The sequence below is a fragment of the Manis pentadactyla genome, chromosome 9 (assembly GCF_030020395.1).
Source record: "Manis pentadactyla isolate mManPen7 chromosome 9, mManPen7.hap1, whole genome shotgun sequence".
Lineage (NCBI taxonomy): Eukaryota > Metazoa > Chordata > Mammalia > Pholidota > Manidae > Manis > Manis pentadactyla.
The window spans coordinates 48,620,606-48,645,860 of record NC_080027.1 but is presented as its reverse complement, the minus strand read 5'-3'; the positions used below and the strand labels follow the sequence as shown (position 1 = coordinate 48,645,860).

Genomic DNA, 25,255 nt, shown 5'->3' with positions numbered 1-25,255 from the left:
AATAAGAATTTTCCAATAAAGAAAACATCATTCCCAAATGATTTCACTGATTAATTCCTCCAAATATTTAAAGAATAAAGAAGAGAAAGCTTGTTACACAAATTCATGAGAATATTTCTCAACTCATTTATAAAGCAATCATAACAAAATATGACAGGGGTAATTACAGGAAAAAAATTAGTAGCCAGTATGTCTCATAAATATAGATGCAGAAATCTCAAACTATTAGCAAACTGAATCAAGAAATACATAGAAAAGATAATGCATCATGATCAAGTATACAGTATATTCCAGGATATAAGTTTTGATTAACATCCAAAAATGAACCAATGTAATGTACCATATTAACAGATAGAAAAGTCATATAATTATCTAAACAATATTGAAAAAAGCCTTTGATAAAATTCAGCACTCAACATGAGAAAACCCCTGAGCAGATGAGGAACAGATGGGAACTTCTTTTACATATTAAGGGATTTCAACCATCTCCTCTCAAAAAACCCCCTAAAGCTAATATAATTCTTAATGGTGAAATATTGAACACTTGCCCACTGAAGACAGGAGAAAGGTAAAGATGTTCTTTCTACTTCTCTTTAACATTGTACTAGAGATTTTATCCAGTGCAACAGGCAATCAAAAGAAATAAAATTATATAGATTGGAAAGGAAGAATAAAACTGTTCCTATTTGTAGATGACATGACTATGCTCATGACAAAATCCCAAGGAATATACAAAAAGTAAACTTAATAGGTTGCAGGATGACTGCATGCATGATCTGTATACAGTGAATAATTAGAAAATAAAAATTTTAAATGCCACTTAAAATATTATTGCAAAGCATGATGTACTTTGTGATAAATCTAACAAAATATGTATAAAATATTTATATAAAAACCCACAACATATTGTTGAGTGAAATTGAAGAAGACTGATATGTATGGAGAAATAGATCATATTCATGGATTGGAAGATTTGATACTGGTAATTTGTCAATTCTCCCCAAATTATTTATAACTTGAAATCAACCCCAATTAAAATCTAGCCCTTTTGCTTTTCTGTTAGAAATTGACGTGATGACTCTAAAATTTATCTGGAAATACCTAATGCCTAGAACAACCAAAATAACCTGGAAAAAACAAAGTTGGAGAACTTACATGACCTGGTTTCAATGCTTAGTACAGGGCTACAGTAATTAGTACAGTGTGATATTGGTGTAAGAATGGACAAATAGGTCTAATGAAACAAAATAGAGTCTACAAATAGACCCACACTTATGTAGTCATTTTTGACAAAGATTTCAAAACCATTCACTGGGGGAAAGGATTCTTTCCAATAAATGGTATTGGAGTAATAGGACATCTATATGGAAAAAAAATAATTTGACCCACTAGTTTACATTGTACACAAAAATTAGTTTGAAATGGATAGTAGAACTAAATCTAAAAGCTAAACTATAAAGCTCATAGAAGAAAACATAGAATATCTTCTAACCAGAAAGTAGTCAACAATTTCTTACAACACAGAAAGCACTTTTAAAAACTAATAAAATGGACTTCATCATAAGTAAACACAGTTGCTCATCTAAAACATATTAAGGAAATATATAAGCCACAGACAGGGAGAAAATATTTGCAATAAGTATATCTGACAAAGGACTTGTATCCAGAATATTACAGAGACAATTCCTACAACTCAACAGGGCAACTCAATTTTAAAAGTAGGCATTAAGACTTGAACAGACTTCAGATAGGAAGATATACAAGTAGTCGATAAGCATATGAAAAAATGTGCTACATTGTTAGTCATCAGGAAATATAAATGATATCAGGAAAAACCACAGTGACATATCTCTACACTCTTTCTAGAATGGTAAAAATTTTAAAAGGTCCAAATTTTAGCAAATACTGGAGCAACTGGAATTTTCCTACATTGCCGATGGGAATGCAAAATGGTACAGTTTCTTTGGAAACCATTTGGGCAGTTACTTGTAAAGTTAAGCATTTACTTAACATTTACTTGGCAATCTTAAATGTAAGTTTGAAAAATATATTTATAGCAGCTTTATATATATAAAGATCCCCAAACTGGAAACAGCCCAAATATCCATTAATAGAAGACTGGATAAACAAATTGTGGTATATCCATACAATGGAATACTACTTGGCAATAAAAAGGAATGAATTACTAATACATGGGTGAATCTCAAAAATGTGTGTTACAATAGCCATGAGAATTTATAATTATCTCAGTAAAATTTTTGATTAAAAAAACAAGTTAAGCAAAAGAAGTCAGACATGTTATGTTATTTCATTTATATGAAGTTTAGAAAAGGCAAAACTAATCTTTGTTGAAAAATATCACAACATTTGTAGCCCAGGATGGGAGGGAATTGCCTGGGATCATGTGGCATGAGGGAAATTTCTTGGGGAATTGTTCTATTTCTTGATTGGGATGTTGGTTATACAGGGTTATTATGCATTCTCAAAACTCATCAAACTGTACACTTGAGATTTATACATTCTGCTATATGTAAATTATATTTTAATTTTAAAAAGAAATATATATCTTTCTCTAATTTACAAGTCAGATTTCATTTTCATTAACTCTATACAAGACCTAGCTCTTTTTGTGGGTAGCCTATAAAAGAAATCTATGTACTTGGAAGTCAATTTTTCTTCTTCCCTTTGTTTTTCTTTCCTTTCTTTATTCCTTCTGAAAACAATGGAAATGTGAGAGACAGTGGTAACCATTGTAAGCAAAACTATAGCTAAAACCTTGTATCATAATGTTCTGTCACTTGGACCTTGTGCAAACCTATAATTTGAATGTGTGACTTTAGATATGGTTGCTATGGAGATAAACCACTTTACTTAAATACCATGTATCTTACTCAGAATTCAGGGAAATGGTAACAGTTTCTAGTAATCATGCACCGGCATTAACTTGCAGGGTATGCCTAGGGCTAACAGGTTGCACATCCATTATCAACAGAGGAGTTCATCAGGTTAAAGTCATGCTAGTGAATAATGAGATGTGTATATTTAGCCCAATTTTTTGTTACATATCTCCCCTTGCACACACACAGCCCCATTCCAAGATTAATAATATAAGCCAAATCAAATCAATGCTTAATTAGTAAAAGATGAAGCTGCAGGGAACCTTGCAAGGTTATCTTCTCCATCATTCTGCCTCCAGTGGGAGTGACCATTGTCCAACAGTCCCAAGTGGTAAGACACTGTCAAAGATGAGGAACAATTGAAATTTTGCTTACGGCAGCCTCCTGTACCATCCTGACTGCAGCAGAGATGCTGTCTAGTTCCACCATGCTGAAATCTTATCCCTTCTTATATTTTATAGATTATGATTATATATATATTCTCTTATTCTTTATATTTTTAGACTGAAGATCTCTCTTATAAAGAAAACTCCACCCATTAGTCATATTAGTAGCCTGTCTGCAAACTTTCTCTGGTCCCTTTATACCTGTTCAAACTGATTGCAGTATTTCAGGTATGGAATCTTCATGATAAGGATAGAAGAATTTTTTGTTTGATTTCTAAGATGCTTTCTGATGATAGTCAAATTTTCTTGGTCATTGCCCAGTGGTGTATTACACCAGTGTCTTCAGAAGATAGTCTACAGTGATTTTTAGATCCTCTCTTAGATTGATTATCATGGCCAACATTCTCATAATGTCATTTAGATGCCTTCCTCCTAGCACTGAATGTTGAAATTCCTCTCTCATCTTTCTCTCCCTTTGTACAATCTTATGGGAGTTCATCACCTTCTATTTACCTTTCATGACCTGGAAGATCTCAATAACTTCAATAGCCGTGGCAATTCCACTTTTCATTTCTCTGTCCTCTTACTTACAAAACTGTAAAATCATATCAGAGACAACATAGATCCCCGAGGAATCCCATCAGCTGTGAGAGAAGAAAAAGGGAAGCCTAAAATTTAGATAATCTATAATATACAAAAGAAATCCTTGAAAAATTAGGATTTGTTCATGTTCCTAGGGAAAAGCCAGGAAGTTGAAATTTGTCTTGACCACTTATGTTCCAGTTGATGGGAGGCCTGGCTTTTGGTCAAGAAAGCTACACCTTTGCCTGAAGGATATCATATTTAGTTAGCATCAGAGAGCAGTTTCAATGAAGTGGTATTTAAGAGGGGAGACTCAAGAGTCTTTAGGAAAATTTTTATGTTTTGATTCTTAAATATAATGCATCTGCAAAGTAGCAAAGAAATGGCATAGTGCACACACTCACACACAATATTTTACAAGGCACACATAGAAGCTCCTAAGCATTTGCAATAAATATTTGCATAAAGATAAACAGATGTACATTGAGGTTACCAGGAAATAAAGGAATGAATAAATTGTGATTTGTTCTAGTGCAGCCAGTTTTAGGCCAATTTTGAAGGTCAATTAAACTATTAACTAGATTACTTTTAATTTTTTTTTACTATCAAATGTACATCACAGTGGTTCAACAGTCCACCACCCAGTCCTCTCACTCACACCCACTCCCTTCCTTCCCCCTTGGTAACCACTAGTCACTTCTCAGTGTCTATGAGTCTAATACTGTTTTGTTCCTTCTGTTTTGCTTTGTTTTTATATTCCACAAATAAGTGAAATCGTATGGTGTTTGTCTTTCTCTGCTTGGCTTATTTCACTGAGCATAATACCCTCTAGCTCCATTCATGTTGTCGCAAATGGCAAGATTTCTTTTTATAGCTAAATAGTATTCTGTTTTGTACATGTACCTCATCTTTATTCATTCATCTATTGATGGATGCTTAGGGTGCTTCCATATCTTGGCTGTTGAAAACTGTGTGACAATAAACATAGGGGTACACATATATCTTTTTGAATCAGGGATTTTGTTTTCTTTGGGTAAATTCCTAGGACTGGAATTACTGGGTCAAATGGTATTTCTATTTTTCATTTTTTGAGGAACCTCCATATTGCTTTCTACAACAGTGGCACCAATTTGAAGTCCCATCAACAGTGTAGGAGGGTTCCTGCTTCTCCACACCCTCGCCAGCATTTGTAATTTCTTGTATTTTGGATAGTGACCATCCTAACTGGTGTGAGGTGTTATCTCATTGTGGTTTAATTTGCATTTCCCTGATGATTAGTGATGTGGAGCATCTTGTCATGTGCCTGTTGCCCATTTGTGTTTCTTCTTTGGATAAGTGTCTGTTCAGGTCCTCCGCCCATTTTTTGATCAGGTTATTTTTTGTTTTGGGTTTTGAGGTATATGAATTCTTTATATATTTTGGATGATTATGAATATATTCTCCCATACTGTAGGAGGACTTTTTGTTCTGCTGATGGTGTCCTTTGCTGTATAGAAGCTTTTTAGTTTGATGTAGTTCCACTTGTTCATTTTTTATTTTGTTTCCCTTGCCCAAAGAGATGTGTCTAGGAAAAAGTAGCTCATGATTATGTTTGCCTATGTTTTCTTCTAAGACTTTTATGGTTTCATGATTTACATTCAGGTCTCTGATCCATTTTTTAATTTACTTTTGTGTATGGAGTTAGACAGTACTCCAGTTTCATTCTCTTACATGTAGCTGTCCAGTTTTGCCAACACCAGCTGTTGAAGAGGCTGTGTTTTCTCCATTGTATATTCATGGCTCCTTTATCATATTTAATTGACCATATATGTGTGGGTTTATATCTGGGCTCTCTGTTCTGTTCCATTCATCTATGGGTCTGTTCTTGTGCCAGTACCAAATTGTCTTGATTGCTGTGGCTTTGTAGTAGAGCTTGAAGTTGGGGAGCATAATCCCCCCAGCTTTATTCTTCCTTCTCAGGATTGCTTTGGCTATTCAAGGTCTTCTGTGGTTCCATATGAATTTTAGAACTCAGCTCTAGTTCATCTAAGAATGCTGTTGATATTTTGATAGAGATTGCATTGAAACTGTAGATTACTTTAGGCAGGATGGCCATTTTGACAATATTCTTCCTATCCATAAGCTGGGGATGTATTTCCATTTATTGGTGTAGTCTTTAATTTCTCTCTTGAGTGTCTTGTGGCTTTCAGGATATAGGTCTGTCTTGGTTAAGTTTATTCCTAGGTATTTTATTCTTTCTGATGCAATTGTAAATGGAGTTGTTTTCCTGATTTCTCTTTCTGCTAGTTCATTGTTAGTATATAGGAATGCTACAGATCTGTGTGTATTAATTTTGTATTCTGCAACTTTGCTGAATTCAGTTATTAGTTCTAATAGTTGTTTGGTGGATTCTTAAGGTTTTCTATGTATGGTATCATGTCATCTGCAAATAGAGTTAAGCTTCTTCCTTACCAATTTGGATGGCTTTTATCTCTTCATGTTGTCTGATTGCCATGGATAGGACCTCCAGTACTATGTTGAATAAAAGTGGGGAGAGTGGGCATTCTTATCTTGTTCCTGATCTTAGAGGAAAAGCTTTCAGCTTTTCATTGTTAAGTATGATATTGGCTGTGGCTGTGGGTTTGTCATAATGGCCTTTGTTATGTTGAGGTAAATACCTTCTATACCCATTTTGTTGAGAGTTTCTGTCATAAATGTATGTTGAATTTTGTCAAATGCTTTTTCAGCATCTATTGAGATGATTATGTAGTTTTTATCCTTTTTGTTAATGTGGTGTATGATACTGATGGATTTATAAAAATTGTATCATCATTGCATCCCTGGAATAAATATCACTTGGTCATGTTAGATGATCTTTTTGATGTATTTTTGAATTTGGTTTGCTAATATTTTGTTGAGGATTTTTACATCTATGTTCATCAGGGATATTATTCTGTAATTTTCTTTTTTTATGGTGTCTTTGTCTGGTTTTGGTATTAGAGTGATGCTGGCCTCATAGAATGAGTTTGGAAGTATTCTTTCCTCTTCTAGTTTTTGGAATGCTTTAAGAAGGATGGGTATTAGCTCTCTTTAAATGTTTAGTAAAATTCGCTGTGAAGCTGTCTGGAACTAGAGTTTTGTTTTAGAGGAGTTTTTTGATTACTAGTTTGATTTCATTGCTGGTAATTGGTCTCTTTATATTTTCTGTTTCTTCTTGGGTCAGTGTTGGAAGGTTGTATTTTTCTAGGAAGTTGTCCATTTCTTCTAAGTTGTCCAATTTATTGACATATAATTTTTCATAGTATTCTCTAATAATTCTTTATGTTCCTGCAGTATCCATTGTGATTATTCCTTTTTTTGTTTCTGATCCTATTTATGTGTGTACACTGTATCTCTCTTTTTTTTTTGATAAGTCTGGTTAGGGGGTTGTCTATTTTGCTTATTTTTTCAAAGAGCCAACACTTGGCTTCATTTATTTTTTTTCTATTTTTTTATTCTCCATTTTATTTTTTTCTGCCCTGATCTTTACTTATGTCCCCCCTTCTACTGACTTTGGGTTTCATTTGTTCTTCTTTTCCTAGTTTCTTTCATTGTAATTTTAGACTGTTTATTTGGAATTGTCCTTGTTTCTTGAGGTAAGTCTGTATTGTTATGTACTTTCCTCTTAGAACTGAGTTTGCCACATCCCACAGATTTTGGGCTGTTGTGTTTTTCTTTTCATTTGTCTCCATGTATTGCTTGATTTCTGTTTTAATTTGTTCATTGATCCATTGATCATTTAGGAGAATTTTGTTTAGCCTCCATGTGTTTGTAAATCTTGTTTTCTTTGTGTAATTTATTTCTAGTTTCATACCATTGTGGTCTGAGAAGCTGCTTGATACAATTTCAATATTTTTGAATTTATTGAGACTATTCTTGTGGCCTAGTATATGATCTATTCTGGAGAACATTCTGTGTGCACTTGAGAAAAGTGTGTATCCTGCTGCTTTTGGGTGGACTGTTCAGTAGATATGTTAAGTCCTTTTGATCTAATGTATTGTTCAGTGCCTCTGTTTCCTTATTTATTTTCTGTGTGGTTGACCTATTGAAGTGAGTGATGTTTTAAAGTCTCCTAAAAAGAATGTGTTGTGATCTATTTACTCCTTTAATTTTGTTAGTATTTGCTTTACATATTTAGGTGCTCCTTTGTTGAGTTCATAGATGTTTATAATGGTTCTATCCTCTTATAGGACTGATCCATTTATCATCATGAAATGTCCTTCATTGTCTCCTGTTACTTTCTTTGTTTTGAGATCAATTTTGTCTGATATACATACTGCTACTCTGCTTTTTTCTCCTTATTATTTGCCTGTAATATCTTTTTCCATCTGTGGGTAAAATTGTAACATTCCCAGAATATCTCACCTGGCTTTAGTGCATTTGCATGTACTCAGGGGTGGAGAGAAGTTATCTCCATGTCAGTGGGTAATTACCTGGGCAACCGAGGGCATATCTGAACCTGAGAGGTTAAGGGGAGGGGGCTAGCTTGCTTGCTGGCTTCTTCTGGAGCAGAGCAGAGATGGCCCTGGACTGCAGTTTGTAAGGTTTTAAACTTTATTTCTCCCTTTGACTGATTTCGGTTTTTAGAGGTATTTTGCCCCGGCATTTCCTCTCCCGGGACTTACACCATCCCTTCACTTTTAGTCTGTATATTTCTTTGGGTCTGAAATGAGTCTCTTGTAGACAGCATATAGATGGGTCTTATTTCCTTATCCATTCTGGCACTCTATGTCTTTTGATTGGTGTGTTCAGTCCATTTACATTTAAGGTGATTATTGAGTATGTACTTACTGCCATTTTATTAATCGCTTTCTGTTTTTTTATATCTCCTCTCTTCCTTTCTTCCTCTCTCGTACTCTTCTCTTGTTATTGATGGTTTTCATTAGTGTTGTAATTAGATTTCTCTCTTTTTTAAATTTATTCATTTCTCTGTGTGTGTATTTATTGTAGGCTTTAGTTTTTTTGCTTACCAAAAGTTCAAGGATAGCTTGTTTACAATATAATAGTCTGTCTTAAACTGCTGATTACTCTATTTCAAACACAATCTAAAGGTACTTTTTTCCTTTCTTCTTCTACCTCCACCACATTTTTCATATTAGATGTCATAATCTGCACTTTGTGTGTATCCCTTGACTGATTTTGTAAATATTGATTTTGCTTTTTTTGTTTTGTTTTAATTTTATACTTGTGTGATAATTAGTTGCTTTACTACTTTTACTGTGTGTTTATTTTCACTGGTGAAAGCTATTTAGCCTCAGGGTTATTTCCATTTACAGCAACCTCTTTAATGTATCATGTACATTAAACAGATTACTGGCTTAGTGGTAGTGAATTCATTCAACTTTTGTTTATCTGGAAATTGTTTAGTACCTGCTTCAAGTACTACCAGTATCTTGCTGGGTAGAGGATTCTTAGTTGGCAGTCCTTCTGTTCAGTTAGACAAATATATCATGACATTAGATATATCATGCCTCTCCCTTCTGGCCTGAAGAGTTTTTGTTGAGAAGTTTGCTGATAGCCTGATGGGGTTTCCTTTGTAAGTAATCTTTTTTCTCTCTCTGGCTGCCTTCACCACTCTTATCCTTGATCTTTGCCATTTTAATTGTTAGATGTCTTGAAGTTGTCTTCCCAGGGTTCCTTTTGCTAGGGGATCTCTGAACTTCCATGATCTGAGTGTCTATTTCCTTCCCTAGATTGGGGAAGTTTTCAACAATTATTTCCTTAAAGAGACTTTCTATCCCTTTGTCTTTCTTTTCTCCTTCTTTACCCCTATTATGCAAATATTGTTTCATTTGGATTGGTCACATAGCTCTCTTATCATTCTTTCATTCCTAGAGCTCCTTTTTTCTCTCTGTCCTTAGCTTCTTTGTTTTACTGTTCTCTAATTTCTATTTCATTTACTCTTTCCTCTACATGTTCTAATCTACTTTTAAATCTCTCCATTGTATGTTTCATTTCAGATACTGTATTCTTCAGGTCTAACTGGCTCTTTTTCAGGTTTTCTATCTCTTTGTTGAAGTCCTTCCTGGGAGCTTGAATACTTAAAATCCATGAGCATGTTTATGACTTATTTTGAAATCCTTATCAAGAAGACTGGTGATCACTGTTTCGTTTAGCCCTGCTTCTGGGGTTTTGTCTTGTAGTTTTGTTTGGATCAAATTCCTCTGCCTGCTCATTGTGTCAGGGATTCTGTGTTTCTTCCTTTGTATTGGATGTCTCTGCTATGCTTTCTGGTCTAAGGAGTAATTGCTTTATGAAGAAGGTATGCTCTGGTGCCCAGAAGCTCCAGATTCTTTACTCTCTAGTGCCAGGTTCTGTTTTGCGAGGGCCCCAGTTGTTGGCGTGCCATGGGCAGGCTGCCTTTTATCTGGCTTCTGTAGTGGTATAGGTCTGGGTAGGCTGTTTGCTTGAGCTGCTGCATTTGTGATCGGCTCAGGAATCTCTACAGAGCTTGCTATGGGTGGGACCACCCACTGCCTTGCCTGCAGCAGTGGCAGGGCTGCAGGGTTAATGGGGTGGGCAGATCAATTTGCCCCAGGTGGACGTGCAGCACTGGGTTTGGACACCTGGAGGGAGGAAGGAGCTCTTGGGGCTGGCTCTACTAGGCACCTCTCTGGTTGGGCTGAAATGGAGTCAAGCAAGCTGGGAGGGTCTCTCTCTGCCTGACAGGCAGCAAAGTGTGATGCTGCCGCTGGGCCATGTGGGTTGTCTGTTAGCAGTATGCAGAGGGAGGAGCCTCTGGGCTGTGTTGCCAGCAAGGGGGATGGGGCATCTGGGGCTCCTGAGAGTTCCCAATCCGTTGGGCCAAGGAAGTGCTGGGGAGGTGTCCTCCACCTGCCCTTTCTCCCAAGGAGAGAGATCCATTCAACCCTTATCCCCTCTGGTACCCCTCCCACTGCTGGCAAGTTTCAAACTGCCACCTCTGCTTTGGGTCTCAGGACTGGTGGAGTGTGCCTGCCCTCCACACTGGCTGGAGTCTCAGCCTCCCAGAGTGTTCCGCCTGCCCCACTGATCACCAGAACCCAGTGTAATGTGGGCTCCTGCTCCTGGAGCAGATCTGCAGGGCCAGGTGTGCAGTGCTCCTGGGCTCCTACCCCCTCCCTGCTCCATTCCTCTTTCTCCCACCTGTAGGCTGGGATGTGGGGAGGGCTTGGGTCCTGCTCCATCTTGGCTCTGTAGTCTCACCCTTCTCTGTGTGGTCCTCTCTTCTTCCTCAGGTGCAGAGGTCTGTTCTGCAGTCTTCAGATAATTTTCATGTGTTTTGGGGAGGAGGTTTCCATCTTGCCTTCTTATTCCACCATTTTTAATCAGAAAAATTGACTATATTACTTTTAACATATATTAAATACCAAATAGAAAAAGAAATAAGAAAACAGATAGGTACTCATATGTTGCTATAAGAGTATAAGTTGGTACAACTGCAGTGGAAGGCAGCATGGAGATATCTTTCAAAATTACAAATCCATATGCCTTTTGACCCAGGAGTTCCACTTCCAAAATATATATCCTGTAGATATACTTACACATGTATGAAATGACACAAGTAGAAGATAATTCAAAGCAGCATTGTTTGTACTAGTAAAAGATTGGGAACAATCTGAATGTCCATTATGAAGGGACTGGCTAAATAAATCATGGTACATTCAGACAAGTGAATACTGCATAAACTGAAAGAATAATGAAAACTCTCTTTATGTATTGACAAGGAATGATATTCAAGATAATTTTATTTGAAAATTATCAAGGTATAAAAGAGTGTTTACTAGTAAGCTACCATTTGTGTAAAAAAGAAAGAAAGTATCTATATGTGTATAGATAGATAGATAGATTAAATTAAACCATATGAAATTGCCATTATTAGGCTGTTTTTGACCTGCAAAAATGATGACCAATTCCATTTGGTTCCCCCTATTATTTGCGTGAAGATGTATAAAATCTCTCTGTAAATGTACATTGTAAATTGATAATATCGATTATCTTTGATGGGGGACAGAGCTGAGTTAACTAGGGGGCAGGAAGGAGGTTTTGAACACCTGAATGTTAAATCATGGGATAGGACGTACTAAAAAAATAAATCTAAAAAACTAAAAAAATAAATGTGATTAAGGAATATCATTTTCTCAACTTATTCTAAAATGAAACTGAGAAATATGTTTCTACACTGAAGTAACCAAACATTTTGGTTTGGTTGCCTTTTTCCTTCTACTTTGCCAGGAAATTCTGAGAATTATCTTAAGAAGATAATTGTCTTATGCAAGAAGAAAATACCAGGGCCTGTAGTGTTTTGGGGGAAAAGAAAAAAAAAATCTACATCACAATCCTGCCCACAGACACTGTTTCTGAATATTTCTTCCTGGTGAGTCTACTTCATGACTCAAGGACATGAATTAGCAAATGAAACAGTGAAGAATGGAAACCTTAAAACAGATCTGAATGTGAACGCATTAAAAAGAAAATGACTGACTCTGTGCCTATTCTATAAAATACTCCTTGTAGTGGACATATTGAAAAACATTTCCTCAGCTACTTGGATGTTTACTCAAGAGGCTGGAATGTCAGAAGAGAGAAGGTTACACTTAGATTCGCCTCTTAGTAGGATTTGTATGTCAAGTGAATTACATTTTTATGAATTGAAATTTCTAATACAGGTTTCATGTCTTAGGACTAAGCAAAGTGATTCATCTTTAGCAGGGGTATGGTACTCTCGCCCTGTTGCTGCATAGGAGTTTTCAATGAGAGGATGCAATCTACATTACTGAATGCTAATGCATTTTAAATATTTTCTATTTCTTGAAACACTACACAGAGAAGCAGCCTAGAGATTTTCTTGGGGGAAAAATTTTTAGAACAAAGGCCCTTTCTACATTTCCAAATTTCTACAAATTAATTTTTCAATGTACAGAATCACTGGCTCAAGAATTAGCATGCACTGTTATGAAGTCATACATGGATGATGTTCTGAAAAGGCACATACTTAAGGGAAGTCTGCAAAAAGCAAACATCAGGAAAATTTTCTCTTTCTTGAAATATAAACACAAAAATTTGTCAATGACCTGAAGTTTTGCTGCAGCCCTGGGAGGTCATGTATTCATTGGACAAATATATGTAAATTCCCTATGACTGTCTATGAAATGTGGTCACTATAATCACAAGAGCCTGAGTGAGCAAAGAAACGCCAGGTTTACTTGTTTTTGGTACAGGTAATCTTTTCACACTCTTTGAAAATTGTTAACCTGATTATTAATTCATCTGTATGCTCACTTGGAGTTAACCAGACTACTAAATGTAGGAGACCTTCCCCAGATCATTCTGTGTATCTGCACCCCCATGTCTCACCCACCAGCCTGCTATGTAGGTCTCCAGAGACATTCTCTGCTCTTTGAAAACTCTATGCTCAGCTTCATTTAATGAGAAGTGATCGCTTTAAAGTGGGTCTAAGTCAAAATGGACTCTGCTTCCTTCATAAAAACAGAGTTAGAGACTGTACTGTGGGGTGAATGACCTGAGAAAATACACTTGCCTATTGAAATCCCTTCTACTCATTTTGTGCTTTAAAGTTCATGAAGTACTTCTACAGATACACCTTAGTTCATTCTCATAATAAACCCATGTAGTAAATGTACAAATGCCATTTTCCTCATTTGACAGTGAGACATCAGGACTGCAAGAGATCTACAAACCTACGCAGTTGGTGTGACTGGATTAGAAGCCAGTCCCTGGTAGCACTGCAGAGAATGGGGAGAGTGTGAGGACTGGGCTATATGCAGCAACTTTGTACCCAGGTTAGAAAGAATAGTCATGATGTGCTTGTCAGGATGTCCATACAAATATCAAAGCTTATCTATAAGTCTGTAAAGACTAAATGAGTACAGTTAATGTCCAGATGGACTTCCCTGTGCAAATGTTGCCAGGCATTTACTTCCATTCTGCATGACAGAGGATCTGAAATTGTGTCTGTAGTTTGCTATGCACCAAACACTAACAATTCAGTTTTCTTGAAGGTGCCAAAGGAACTTTCTTTGGCATTTAACCACAGTTTTACAATGTGATTAATTTGTACGTCACGTCTGGAGAATGCTTCAACTCACAAATCCTGGACAACTTTGTAGTCTCTTCTTTTTTTGAATTGATGTGCATTGCTTTTTGTCTGAAAATTAACCCAGCCCTTTTATTTCTAGCCCACTGCTTATGAAAAGAAATTTCCTGTGACCAGTGAGAAGGAAAATATGGACGATTTGGACAGGAGCTATTCAGTTTCCACATCTAGCAGACTCTTTCCAGTTGGACTCAAAGGAGAAATAGAGAAACCCCCTGTGACTTCAAGCCAAAGGATATCAACCAAAGACACTGCTAAATCCATTGCCCTGCCTGGAAGCAAAAAGAACCTCTAAGGTTCCCTCCAGTGCTGAATAGTACAGAAACAAGAGCTGCTCTTTCCAGTGCCAAAATGAGGGGATAGGTGGGACAAGGACAGTACTATGCCAAGCTCAGCCTTTTAGCTCCACTGAGCCCTGCCATGTCTTTGCACCAGTTTAAAATTGATGCTGGTTCTCTACAGAGCAGCATGATATTAATAGATGGCCACCAACAGGCTTGATGGCGAGCTGTGACTAAAGTCAACTCAAGATGTTTCCAAAGTTGTTTGGAGGAACAGATGCCCTCAAAGCAAGGCTGTGGGCATACTTGCTCAGTTTTACTTCAGATTCTTGTATTTAGGCACAAATATTTGTAGGAGAAAATGAGAGCCAAGTATGGTAATTATCCAAATAATTATGTGCACTTTGCACTAGAAGACTTTGTTAGGAAATTACTAGTAAACTTGCCATAGGCATAACAGCAGAAGTGCTTCAGCCATTCTCATGTGTTCTTATAATTTTAGGTTGCTGTAGATTGTTTAAGGCAACTTATTTTAAATGTAGAAAAGCAGGAGATTTTGTAACTGCTTGCCATTAACTTGCTGCTAAATTCCCAGTGGATTGATTGAGTCAATAAAAAGCAGATGTTACCCATGCATGTTAGTTTTTATGTTTACACAAGATGATATGATAAGGCCCTCAAAGCCCTGACACAGGTGATGAGCTTGGCCTGCTGCTGCCCAAGCAGGCACACCTTCGGGGAAGGCCATGAGCTCCACAGAGAGGAGAACAGTCATTTCTCTTAGTATTGTAGGGATCCCCTGTCCACCTGGGCCAGCAGTTTTGCCATTCAAGGTCAACCTGGGTGAATAGATGCTTCACTGGGCCCTCCACACTAATTCTAATTTCATTTGCTGTTCCCTTTATAAAGTAGTAACCTAGTTTCATTCCAGCCTCTCTATGGGATTGCTGTTTAAGCCTCCAGAAAGACCCACACCTGGCCAGCTGAGCACGTACTAGTTGCATATAAATCCACTCAGTGGCTAGAAGTAGCAGATGTGCTTCTTGCCATTAATTTGGAAGATGCTGTTGTGCTTGTGAGTGGGTTGAAGATAACACTGACATGTGTCGTTCCCCGGCTGAGTAGTTCTGTCAGTATTTTCTTAGTGCCTTTAGTGTGTTCCCCTGGGGGAATCTGCCAGCCAAAGCGTATCTAGTTTAAATTGTCTAGACTTTATTTTAAAAGTGGAGTTAACATAACTTCTTCAAGGTCTTTCTCCCTTACTGGTTATTGCTTCCAGTCCTACCAGAAGTTCATAAACCATCCCCTGAGTTGAGCATTGTCTCAGGGTTTAGTGAGCCAGTCTTTGAGGAGCACGTTCTGTTTACCTGCTGAGAAGCCCGGCTTCAGAAGCTAAGTGATTTCCCTTCCCTGGCAGCGCTCCTGGAGGCAGATGTGAGAGCGGACTGCTGGCCTTGCAGAAAAGCCAACGAGACAGTGGCTTTGGTTCTCTGTTCCCCTGGGCCAGAAATACTCCCTATGTCCAAACTGGTGTGACATCTTTTGTATTATGTATTAGAGCATTCTGTCATTAAATTGAATACTATCCGTATTTCTATCCATGTTTTTCTTTGGTCTTAAATCAGTGATTCTGCTTGGTAAGCTTGAGCAAAGGTCCAGAGTGAAACACTAAGGGAAAGGTGAAGTCATTTCATACCTTTCCAGTGTGTTTGTACCTTTTCTTGCTGTGGCATCAGGCCAGGCCAACCATCCTTCTGCTCTGTCTAGACCTCATTTTATTTATATGGAATCATTCTGATAGGAACTTAGCCCATTCTTTCTAAAGGGAATTTTCATATTATTTTTATTTCTTATTTATTTGTGTGGCACACACTTGAGTCAGGCCTTGTCTGAAACTTTTTTTTCCCCAACTGTTGTACTTCTTTAATATCTGGGGACATATGGCCTTGCTTCCTCTGTTTGCTTTCATGCCTGTGAGAAAAGCATCTCTTATGTTGCAGGTTGGTTCATGGTGATGACAGGCCAACTCCAGGGCAGGGCGGAGGGCTGGGCTTTGTATTACCTAGGGGGGCAGGCACCCTCTGCGTAGGACAGTACAGAGCAGGTGTTATTTCCAAGGACTGCAAATGCTGATCAGCACTCCATCTTGAATAACAGACAAGTCAAGGCAGAAGGAATATAGAGACGTAAAAGAGAGAAATGCAGGCTTGGGGCTGGGGAGAAGAAGTTCAGCTGAGGAGAACAGAATATGATCTCATAGAAGGACTTATATCAGAGAGGATAAAAATCAGAGGCTGGGGGGAAGAAAGCAAAAGGAAAGCACCATTCATAAGGCACACCAACTGGGGACAGCGCGTGCTTCTGGGTTTGGAATCAGGAGGGAGGCGCTGTTGCTATAGCCTTTGCGCCAGTCTGAGGTCAAGCCGGCCCCCACAGCCTGCACTCCAGCCTGCCTAGAGGAAGACACGGGCGGGAGAAACAGGCCCTGGAAGGAGAGAGAGGCTGTGGTTTACGACTTGGCCACAGGACAGTCCTTACATTTTGAGTAGAAATGTTATGTGGTGTTGGGAGGAGGAAAGGAGTAAAAAAAAAACATTTTATGCTTGTCACTGAAATGCTTTGTTTAAATAATTCTATTTGACTCCAAAATGTAAGTTCCAGGTTAGACAGATCAAAAGCAGCCAGTCTTGAAAATGAAGCTTTTTAAATTCCAGCTCTGCTGTTGGAATAGAGAATAAAGGCTTTGTTCAAACATGCATTCCCAGCAGTAAACGGGAGCTTTGAAATTGGCAGGGGAAGTTGTGTCCTATAATGGTTGCACTTGGCTGGAGACCATGAAGCTGTGGCCTCTGGGAAATGACCCTGGGCTGGTTATTTTCCACCTGCCCCTGCAGAACCACTCTGCCTGCTCTGTCCTCTCCTCTCAGACAGGCCGATATCTTTAGGCACTGCATTAACAGGCTACCTTGGCCTCTGGACAAAGTGGGATTCTGTCAATGGGAGGCACCAACAGGACTCTGAGGAGGAGAGAGTGAGGTCCAGTTGGTGACTCCCCCAGTGCCTTCCACCCTCTCCTTCTACCGCCTCTGTTTGCTTTCATGGCTGTGAAAAAAGCATATACTGAAAAGGTGAAAAATGACTCCTGCCTGCAGCCACTTCAGGCCAAGGCCTGGGGCTGTGGCCCTGGAGCACTATGTCTTCTTTGCGGGCTCCAACTCTCTCAGTACCTTTATACATAGCCTTTGTGTTAAGATCCCAACTACCCCATTTGACTGTACCATCCCTCTCCTCCTGGGACCCAAAGTGACCTAGACCCTTTCCTTGTCAGTTCTGCCCTATTCCTGGCCAGGGGCACCTTGGCTGGGGTTGCCAGTCTCCTGCCATGTAACAGTGAAGTGAGGAGCAGAAAGCCTACATGAGACCTTCCTTCCATCAGTTCCAATGAACTGATGCTCCTGGATAGTCACGAGGGGTTCAGGGAGGGGCTAGCAGGGAGATTTTAGGGCTGCAGCCCAGACCAAATGAAGTAAATCTAGCACGGCCCAGCTGAATCTGAAATTGCCTAGACCCAGAAGGCTTGCGTTTAGGTCTTAAATTCCAGCCACGGCCTTTGGGAACCTAAGAAAGCAATACTTGTAATAGCCAGGAGGATAGACAGCCTGGGACAAGAGCCACCCTCCATGTCCCCTGGCTGTAGACTTGAGGACACGCCCAGGGCCTCCAGGGGAACCTGCGATGGCCTGGAAGCTCAGGTAACCTGAAGACGGCAGCCTGGACTGTGCATTTGTTTCCTCTCTACAGGCACTAAAATCACATTACAAAGCATTTTAAAGTAAATTTTTACTATTCAAAGTGCTTCCGTAGTTGAGCTTTACTCTTCAGGACCTGTATTTTTCTGAGTGAGCCTGCTCAGGATTGGTTTTGATTTCTGTTCAGTACATTAGTGAGCCAAGTTTCTTTGCCTTTGGTCTTCAAAAGGCCGTATTCCGTGTCTGTCCTGTGTTTTTGTGGCTGCCTTTCCTCAGTTGGCTTGTGTGGTCAACTCAGCTCCGTACCATCTTCCCCAATTCTTCCCATTTGCATGAATTACCAGGAGCAGCCCTCTGCTGGAGTGGTGGGGATTCCCACCCTGCCCCAGGGGCCTCACTTCAAGCAGCAGCGCACAGGTGACAGCACCATGGGGAAGGACACCATGGGCTCTAAGAGACTCCCCTCTATAGTGCCTGGTGCCATCCCAGACACAGTGAGCGCAGGGCGGAGAGCTCGGAGGACTTCCTCCCCAGAGTATGCAGTGGCCCCTGGCCTGGCACGGAGGATACGGCTGCAAATGCAGCCCCAGGACAGACTTCCTTGGATTCTGCAGCACCTTCGGGCCATGTACATCCTTGCCATTAATACAGAAATGACATAACCTCCCTGCCCTTGGGGGACTGAGACAGAGTCTTGGACCTACTCACCGTCACAGGGCTCTGCAGACAAGATCCTGCCACTGAGCTGTTGTTTAAAAAAGACTTTTGTCATCTGCACAGAAAGTTGTCTCCATCTCATGACAATCGCAAGGTCCCAGGAGTCTGCATTTCCAGTTCTGACCCGTGAGCAAGGCAGGCAGATGATAGAAAACACTGACACCCTCCCTGGACCTGAGGAAGAAGCCCTTGTGTGCAGGTGGCAACCAGTATTTTCTGGTGCAGACAGCGGTTTATGCTAAGCTGACTAGAAATTGAAGTCCTCTTGTAAGCTGGACTTGGAGTTGTGTCAGTGGGAGGGATGCTCCATTTTTTACCTAAAGCCTCTCTTTAAGATCATGCTGTAATAATAGCAGTAACGTTTACAGAGGACTTACCACATGCCAGACACCATTCTAAGCACCTTACATGTTTTCTTTTCATCCTTACAACATAGGAGGTTGGTACTATTATCTCTACAGAGAAATAAACTAAGGAACAGAGGTTAGGAAACTTGTCCAATATCACACAGATAAGATTTAGCAGAAATAAGATTTATACTGGTCAGGTTGATATGCTCTGAGACCTGGAAGTGGAGAAGGCCCTTGAGATTTAAAGGCTAGAGCGGATCAAGGTGGATGGAGAGAAGGGAAAATAGATGTAAAGGGGGGGAAAGGACATGAAGGAGACCCTCCAGGTAACAGTGAGCTGTGCCTGAGGGAGGGCTCACAACCCAGGGCCTCCGGGAGACCCAGGCATCAAGGTGCATCTCAGCCACAGGGCAGCTTGTCTCCCTCACTCGAGGACTGCGTGATGATTCTACTTTGGCAAGAACAGGATGAGGATGGAGTGGGGTGACATGAAGTGCTGTTTGGAGAAGCATCCCTAGGAGATGTGACCAAACCTCCTGCTCAACTGACTCTGAAAAGTGCCAGGTAACAAGCTCTCAATAGCTACATCATAATGACATCAGCAGTAAGGCAGAAAATGGCGGGCCAGATACTTTCCCGAAGTCCATATTTGCAGAATTATGGACTGTCTGCACTGTTCCTTCAGCATAACTCTCCCCAGAGCAGGGCACCCACCCCAGGCTCTGATGACGTGCTCCCTGGGATGGGGGGGCTCCTACCTCCCGAGGCAGATGAGTTCCACTCTGGAAACACACAAGTGCTAGAAAAGTCTTCATACTAAGTGGCACTGGCTCCTCACTGGCACCTTTGGAACTATTTGAAGTCTGCTCCTTCTGTCACATATGGCCCCTCGGGAACTGGAGGGGACCCCCAGGCACAGCCGTGTGAGCACCCCCTAGTCCAAACATCTCCACTCCTCTTAGACTCCTCAGCTGATGTGCTTCTTGGCCCTTCATTCTAGATCATCTGGGTCTTTTCCCAAAATGAATGCAGGCCTCTAAGTGTGGCCTGCCATCCCCAGTCCTCTGGACCCTGGGCCTTGTCACTGGGACCCGTCTGTCCCTATTAGCAAGGATTTGTGGGCAGTCTGGTTTGAGTTTACTAGGACAGTCTTTAACGACGATGTGTCCCTGAAGCACATTTATTTTCCTACTGATGCCCTTGTGGCAGACTCTCAGTGACCATGGAAGAGCCCTTTTCCAGCGTGGTGTCGGCGGGGAGTGACAGAGACCATGCCTGGACTGGGTCTGAGGCTTGGAGCCCTGAGATTACCCAGGAAGACAGACTCATTTTCCTTAAGTGTCTGTCTTGTTAATTGCTCACTGAGATGTACGGAGAAGGAGAAGACACAAACTGAATCATGGGCCTGCTTGCCAGAGAATGCATTAGTGCCTTAGTTCTTAGTTCCTGCTGGAGTAGCCCTGAGGAGCAGGAGAGGCTTGGCAACCTTGGACAGTCCCTGTCCTGGACCCTCCAAACAGGACAAGCATAAGGGGTTCTCTGTGCCTAATGCAGTGTCCTCTGGCTTCCTCAGCCACTGGGACACATTAATATCTATGCCTAAATTAAGTGGCTCTGAGCCCTCCCCCGTGTTGCTAGCAGGGATCTGAGTTTTATCAAAGGATTCCCTCCCCAGACTCCTCTGGGATTCCCAGGAGTGCTCACACATGTCCCTGTTTACCTGCTGCTCTTTGCCTGGAAGCGGAGGCTCAGATGTAACCCTAGAGACGGGTGTCTAATTTCTGATGTCCTTGCCCCTTGCTTTTCTCTCCGGGTCTTCTGCCTCCCCAGCCTCTCTGTAGCTCCTGAGTAGCCAGAGACCATGGCAACAGCTTCCCAGCAAGATGCCATGTGTCCAAAGTGATGAGAGAGTCCCGTTCAGACCTGGTGTGACAGAGCAGCCAGGGCCTCGGGGCTGCAGAGAGTCCCGGTACAGCTGCCGATGTGGATTCAGTGTGTTGTGGGCGGCCATGGGGGTTGAGGGAGTGCCAAGGTGCGCGTGAGACAGGCCGTGAGGCAGGGTGGGGATGTGGGAAGCAATGTCCCCTGTACTGGAGGAATCACACAGAGGGAAGTGGATGGGCAGGCCCTGGCTGCACCCCCAGGTCCTGGAGTTCCTCAGTCCTGACGTGCACCAGCTTTGCTTCCTATCTGAGCCCCAAAGCAAGTAATGGGATTTGGAGATGATTTTTTCAAATGTCAAGAAATGTGCTAGAAAGAGCATATGTGCCTATAATGAGCTAGCCACACTCATACTTAAAGTTTTGGGGTGACAAAATCTTTCAAAACAATGAGCCCATAAATTTAAAAAGGAATCTTTGGGCACATGAAGGGCAAGATTTAGCCCAACCTCTCACTGTAAGCAAGATTCAATGAAAGGGTGTTCTGGCTGCTCGGTACCCCCTGGGTGGGAGCTAGGCTGGGTGTCCTGCTGGAGGTGGGATACTGGGAGCCGGATGCTGGGTGGTCTCTCAGAAGCCTGTGCTCAGGTTGGCCCTGTTGGGTGAACCCTCTGAATCCCTTGTGGGGGCCACAGGCTCCGTGACCTAGTCCCCTTCAGCTCCCACAGCTCCTCACCTAGCAGGTGCCCCTCCATTGCCTGTGGGGCAGTGGCAGGAGCCTAACACTTAGCCACTGTGCTGGGAGGGGCTGGCAGGAGACCCACAGCTGGCTGGCTTTCTTGGAATACCCTTTATCAATCAGGTAGGGGTCCCCATCATTGCCTTTGGGGTTTAAGGGGTTTTAAATGAGATGTGTTTTAACTGGACAGCTTTTAGAGAGAATTTATTTGGGACCAAGGGAAGTTGAAGGGTCTGCAGTGCTCCCTCCTATGGGAGCCACCATGTCAGCCCAAGACCATGGCTGTCTATTGGGCCTTCTTGGTTAATGAGGACACCATCTCTAGCTTCCAGCTTTTGCTTTGGCTGTGATGTGGTTGAAGGGAAATGGAGGATTTATAAGGTGCCAAGGGCCCAGTTGAGTTCCTGGTTTTAATGAATGGACAAACTTACACAGGATAGGACATAGAAGGGAGAACAGATACGAGGAAAGTGGTTTCAGTGCCTCCACAGAGGAGGATTTCCCACCTGGGCAGAGTGTAGGGAACCTCAAGGGATGGCAGGAGCCAATGTGGGGCACTGGAAGATGTGATCTCGCTTATTTAAGAGAAATGTATTCATCTACTGACGGACACTTAGGTTGCCTCCATATCTTGGCTGTTGTAAACAATGTTGCAATAAACATAGGGGTGCATACATCTTTTTAAATTAGTGTTTTTGTTTTCTTTGAGTAAATATCCAGAAGTGGAGTTGCTGGATCATATGGTATTTCTATTTTTAGTCTTTTGAGGAACCTCCATAATGCCTTCCACAGTGGCTGCCCAAGTTTCCATTCCATCCAACAGTGGAGGAGGCTCCCTTTTCTCCACATCCTCACCAACACTTGTTATTTCTTGCCTGTTTGGTATTAGCCATTCTAATAAGTGTGAAGTGATACCTGATTGTGGTTTTGATTTGCATTTCCCTAATGATTAGTGATGTTGAGCATCTTTTCATGTGTCTGCTGGCCATCTGTCTGTCTTCTTTGGATAAAGAAGTTGTGGTATATATACACAGTTTACTCAGCCATCAAAAGAGTGGAATCTTGCCATTTGTGACAACATGGAGGGACCTAGAGAGTATTATGCTAAATGAAATAACTCAAAGAAAGACGAATACCATGTGATCTTATATCTGGAATCTAAAAAACAAAACAGATGAACTAACGAACACTCAAAAACCAGAAACAGACTCATAAATACAGAGAACACCCTGGTGGCTGCCAGAGGGTAGGAGGATTGGGCTGGGTGGGGTTGGTGAAATAGGTGAAGGGGATCCAGAGGTACAAACTTCCAGTTATAAAACAAGTACAGCATAGGGCATACAGTCAATAATATTGTAGTATCTTTGTATGTTAACAGATGGTAGCTACATTTATTGTGGTGAGCGTTTTGTAATGTTTGTAATTGTCCAATCACTATGTTGTACACCTGAAACTAACATAATATTATGTCAACTATGCTTTAATAAAAAATTTAAAAACTAAAAAAATTAAAGAAATGCAGACACAAAGCCTGCTGGGATAAGGCCTTATTCAAGCCCCTTGTCCGCATCCAGAGATCCCAACTGAGGCAGAAGGCACCACCCAGGCAAGACTCAGGGAAGGGGAGCTCTGAAAGCCTGATCTGCCCCCCATTTCCTGCCTTCTCCTGGCTCTGGATGAAGATTCTAAGTAATATCCTCCCCGTGCAACCCCAGGATTATAAATACAAGCGACAACATACACATCACAGCACTCTGGCGTGCAGCTTCTCAACCTCACTGCTGCGGGGAACAGATTTGAGCTGGCCCACATGATCTGTTCTGACACATAAAACTCAAAGCCTATTGCTAAGTGTGGACCCCACATGGTGAGCCCAGCCACACAAGTATGCCAAGAAAGTGCCCCGGGTGTTTCTGGTAAGACTTCAGTGCTGCTGCCTCCTGAGGACCCGGATGCAGGCATGGGGGCAGTGTGCTCCTGCCCAGGGCCCAGTGCGCACGAGTCCTGCCTCTACTGGCTGTCACTCAGGAACCACAGCTCCCACCCTGCTCATTCCCCTGGGGCCTCTAGAATATTCCACGTGTGGCTGACTCAGGAAAAAGGGAAGGAGTTGTGTTTGTCCTGTTGGAGGGCTGGAAATCTCAGTGGCCCAAGAGCCCAGGGAGTGGGCTGTGTTCTCCAAGCTACATTTCCCCCAAGGTTCACTGATCTGCTTCCATTTTCTAGGGAAAGAGAATTCAAAAATAAGTAAGTTGCAGACAACTTGCTGTTGGCAGCATGTATGAATTACATGTTTACTATTAAGGAATATAAGCTTAAACACATTATAAAACAATTCTCTGTGAAGCTGAAAATCATTCAATAGTTCTATTATTCTTACCTTGGTGGTGCACTGCTAGTTATTTACATAACACAAATTCTAGTTCATCACCAATAATGAGTTTCTTTCTGTACAGTAATGTGGGGAGGGAGTAGTGAGTAATGGATACCTCCAAGGTAGCCAGAGGATAGAATATTCACATTTGAACTAACACGAATGCCTACCTTCAAAGCTAGCTGGGGGGAAGTTACATATTGGAAACCCTGTTTTTGCAAATATGTGTCACTACACATTGTAGGGTTAACAGACAGGCAACTAAATCAATATCCATGAAGCTAAATTAATACTGGTGTGTAGTTCAAAGCCTAGCAGCTAATTACAACCACAGCTGCTCAGGATAGCATTCTTCACACCCAGCCAGTGTGCATTTGTGTGGGAGCTTGGCGACCTCGGTGCCGGACTTCTCAGGAGGGCTCAGCGTCAGAATCCTCCACAGACTCTGAAAACACAATAAATTTAGTTTATGTCACATGATGGGAAAAATGGTATTTGTTAAAATGCCTCCTGGGAAGGGAAACATACTTGTCTGCAAAACATCCCTTGGTGTGTCCTTGCGCTAGAAGATGAGAGGGCCACCTGAATCCTGGCAGAAGGCCTGAGGGAGAGACGGGGGCAGTGTCCATTGCTCAGAGAGAGGAAGCGAGGGCCGAGCAGCCAGATGGAGGCAGCCCTCCTTCAGCAATGCGACCTCTCTGTGTCAGCATCTCTGCTACATCCTGAATCGTATCCCCCACCAAAATCCGTATGTTGAAGCCTCAATCCTTAATGTGACCGTATTTGTATTTGGAGATAGGGCCTTGAGCGAGGTAACTAGGTTAAAGGAAGTCACGAGGGCGGGGCCCTGATGGGATCGGTGTCCCTAGAAGAGACAGGAGAGCTGTGCGCACTCTCTCTCCCCTGCTGCCATGTGAGGACACAGGAAAAGGCCACAAGCTGGGAGAGGGTCCTGGGCAGAAACCAACCCCGCAGGACCTTGAACTTGCACTTCTCAGCCTCCAAAATTGTGAGAACATACATTTCTACTGTCTGAGCCACACAGTTCATGGTATTTCACTATGCCAGCGGGAGCTGATTCAATCCCCTGACTCCACCCATCTTCCCCTCCTTCCACCTTGTAAAGTACCCGAGTGCAAGCGGTGGGTCAGTGGCTAAGGAAAGGCTGGGCTCTGTGCTCTGACTG

The 25,255-nt window shown here is 41.5% G+C and overlaps 1 protein-coding gene across 18 annotated transcripts in view; it reads left to right on the top strand.

The window, feature by feature from the left end:
- The window catches only part of STK33 (serine/threonine kinase 33), a 184,331-nt gene extending 169,437 nt beyond the window's left edge, over positions 1 to 14,894 (top strand). For all 18 annotated transcript variants that reach the window (XM_036930987.2, XM_057507332.1, XM_057507331.1 and 15 more), the window contains one exon: positions 14,062 to 14,894. In XM_036930987.2, coding sequence (XP_036786882.2) covers positions 14,062 to 14,274 — 213 coding nt within the window. In that variant the 3' untranslated portion in view covers positions 14,275 to 14,894. The remainder of the gene's footprint in view (positions 1 to 14,061) is intronic.
- The last annotated feature ends 10,361 nt before the right edge of the window (positions 14,895 to 25,255 follow it).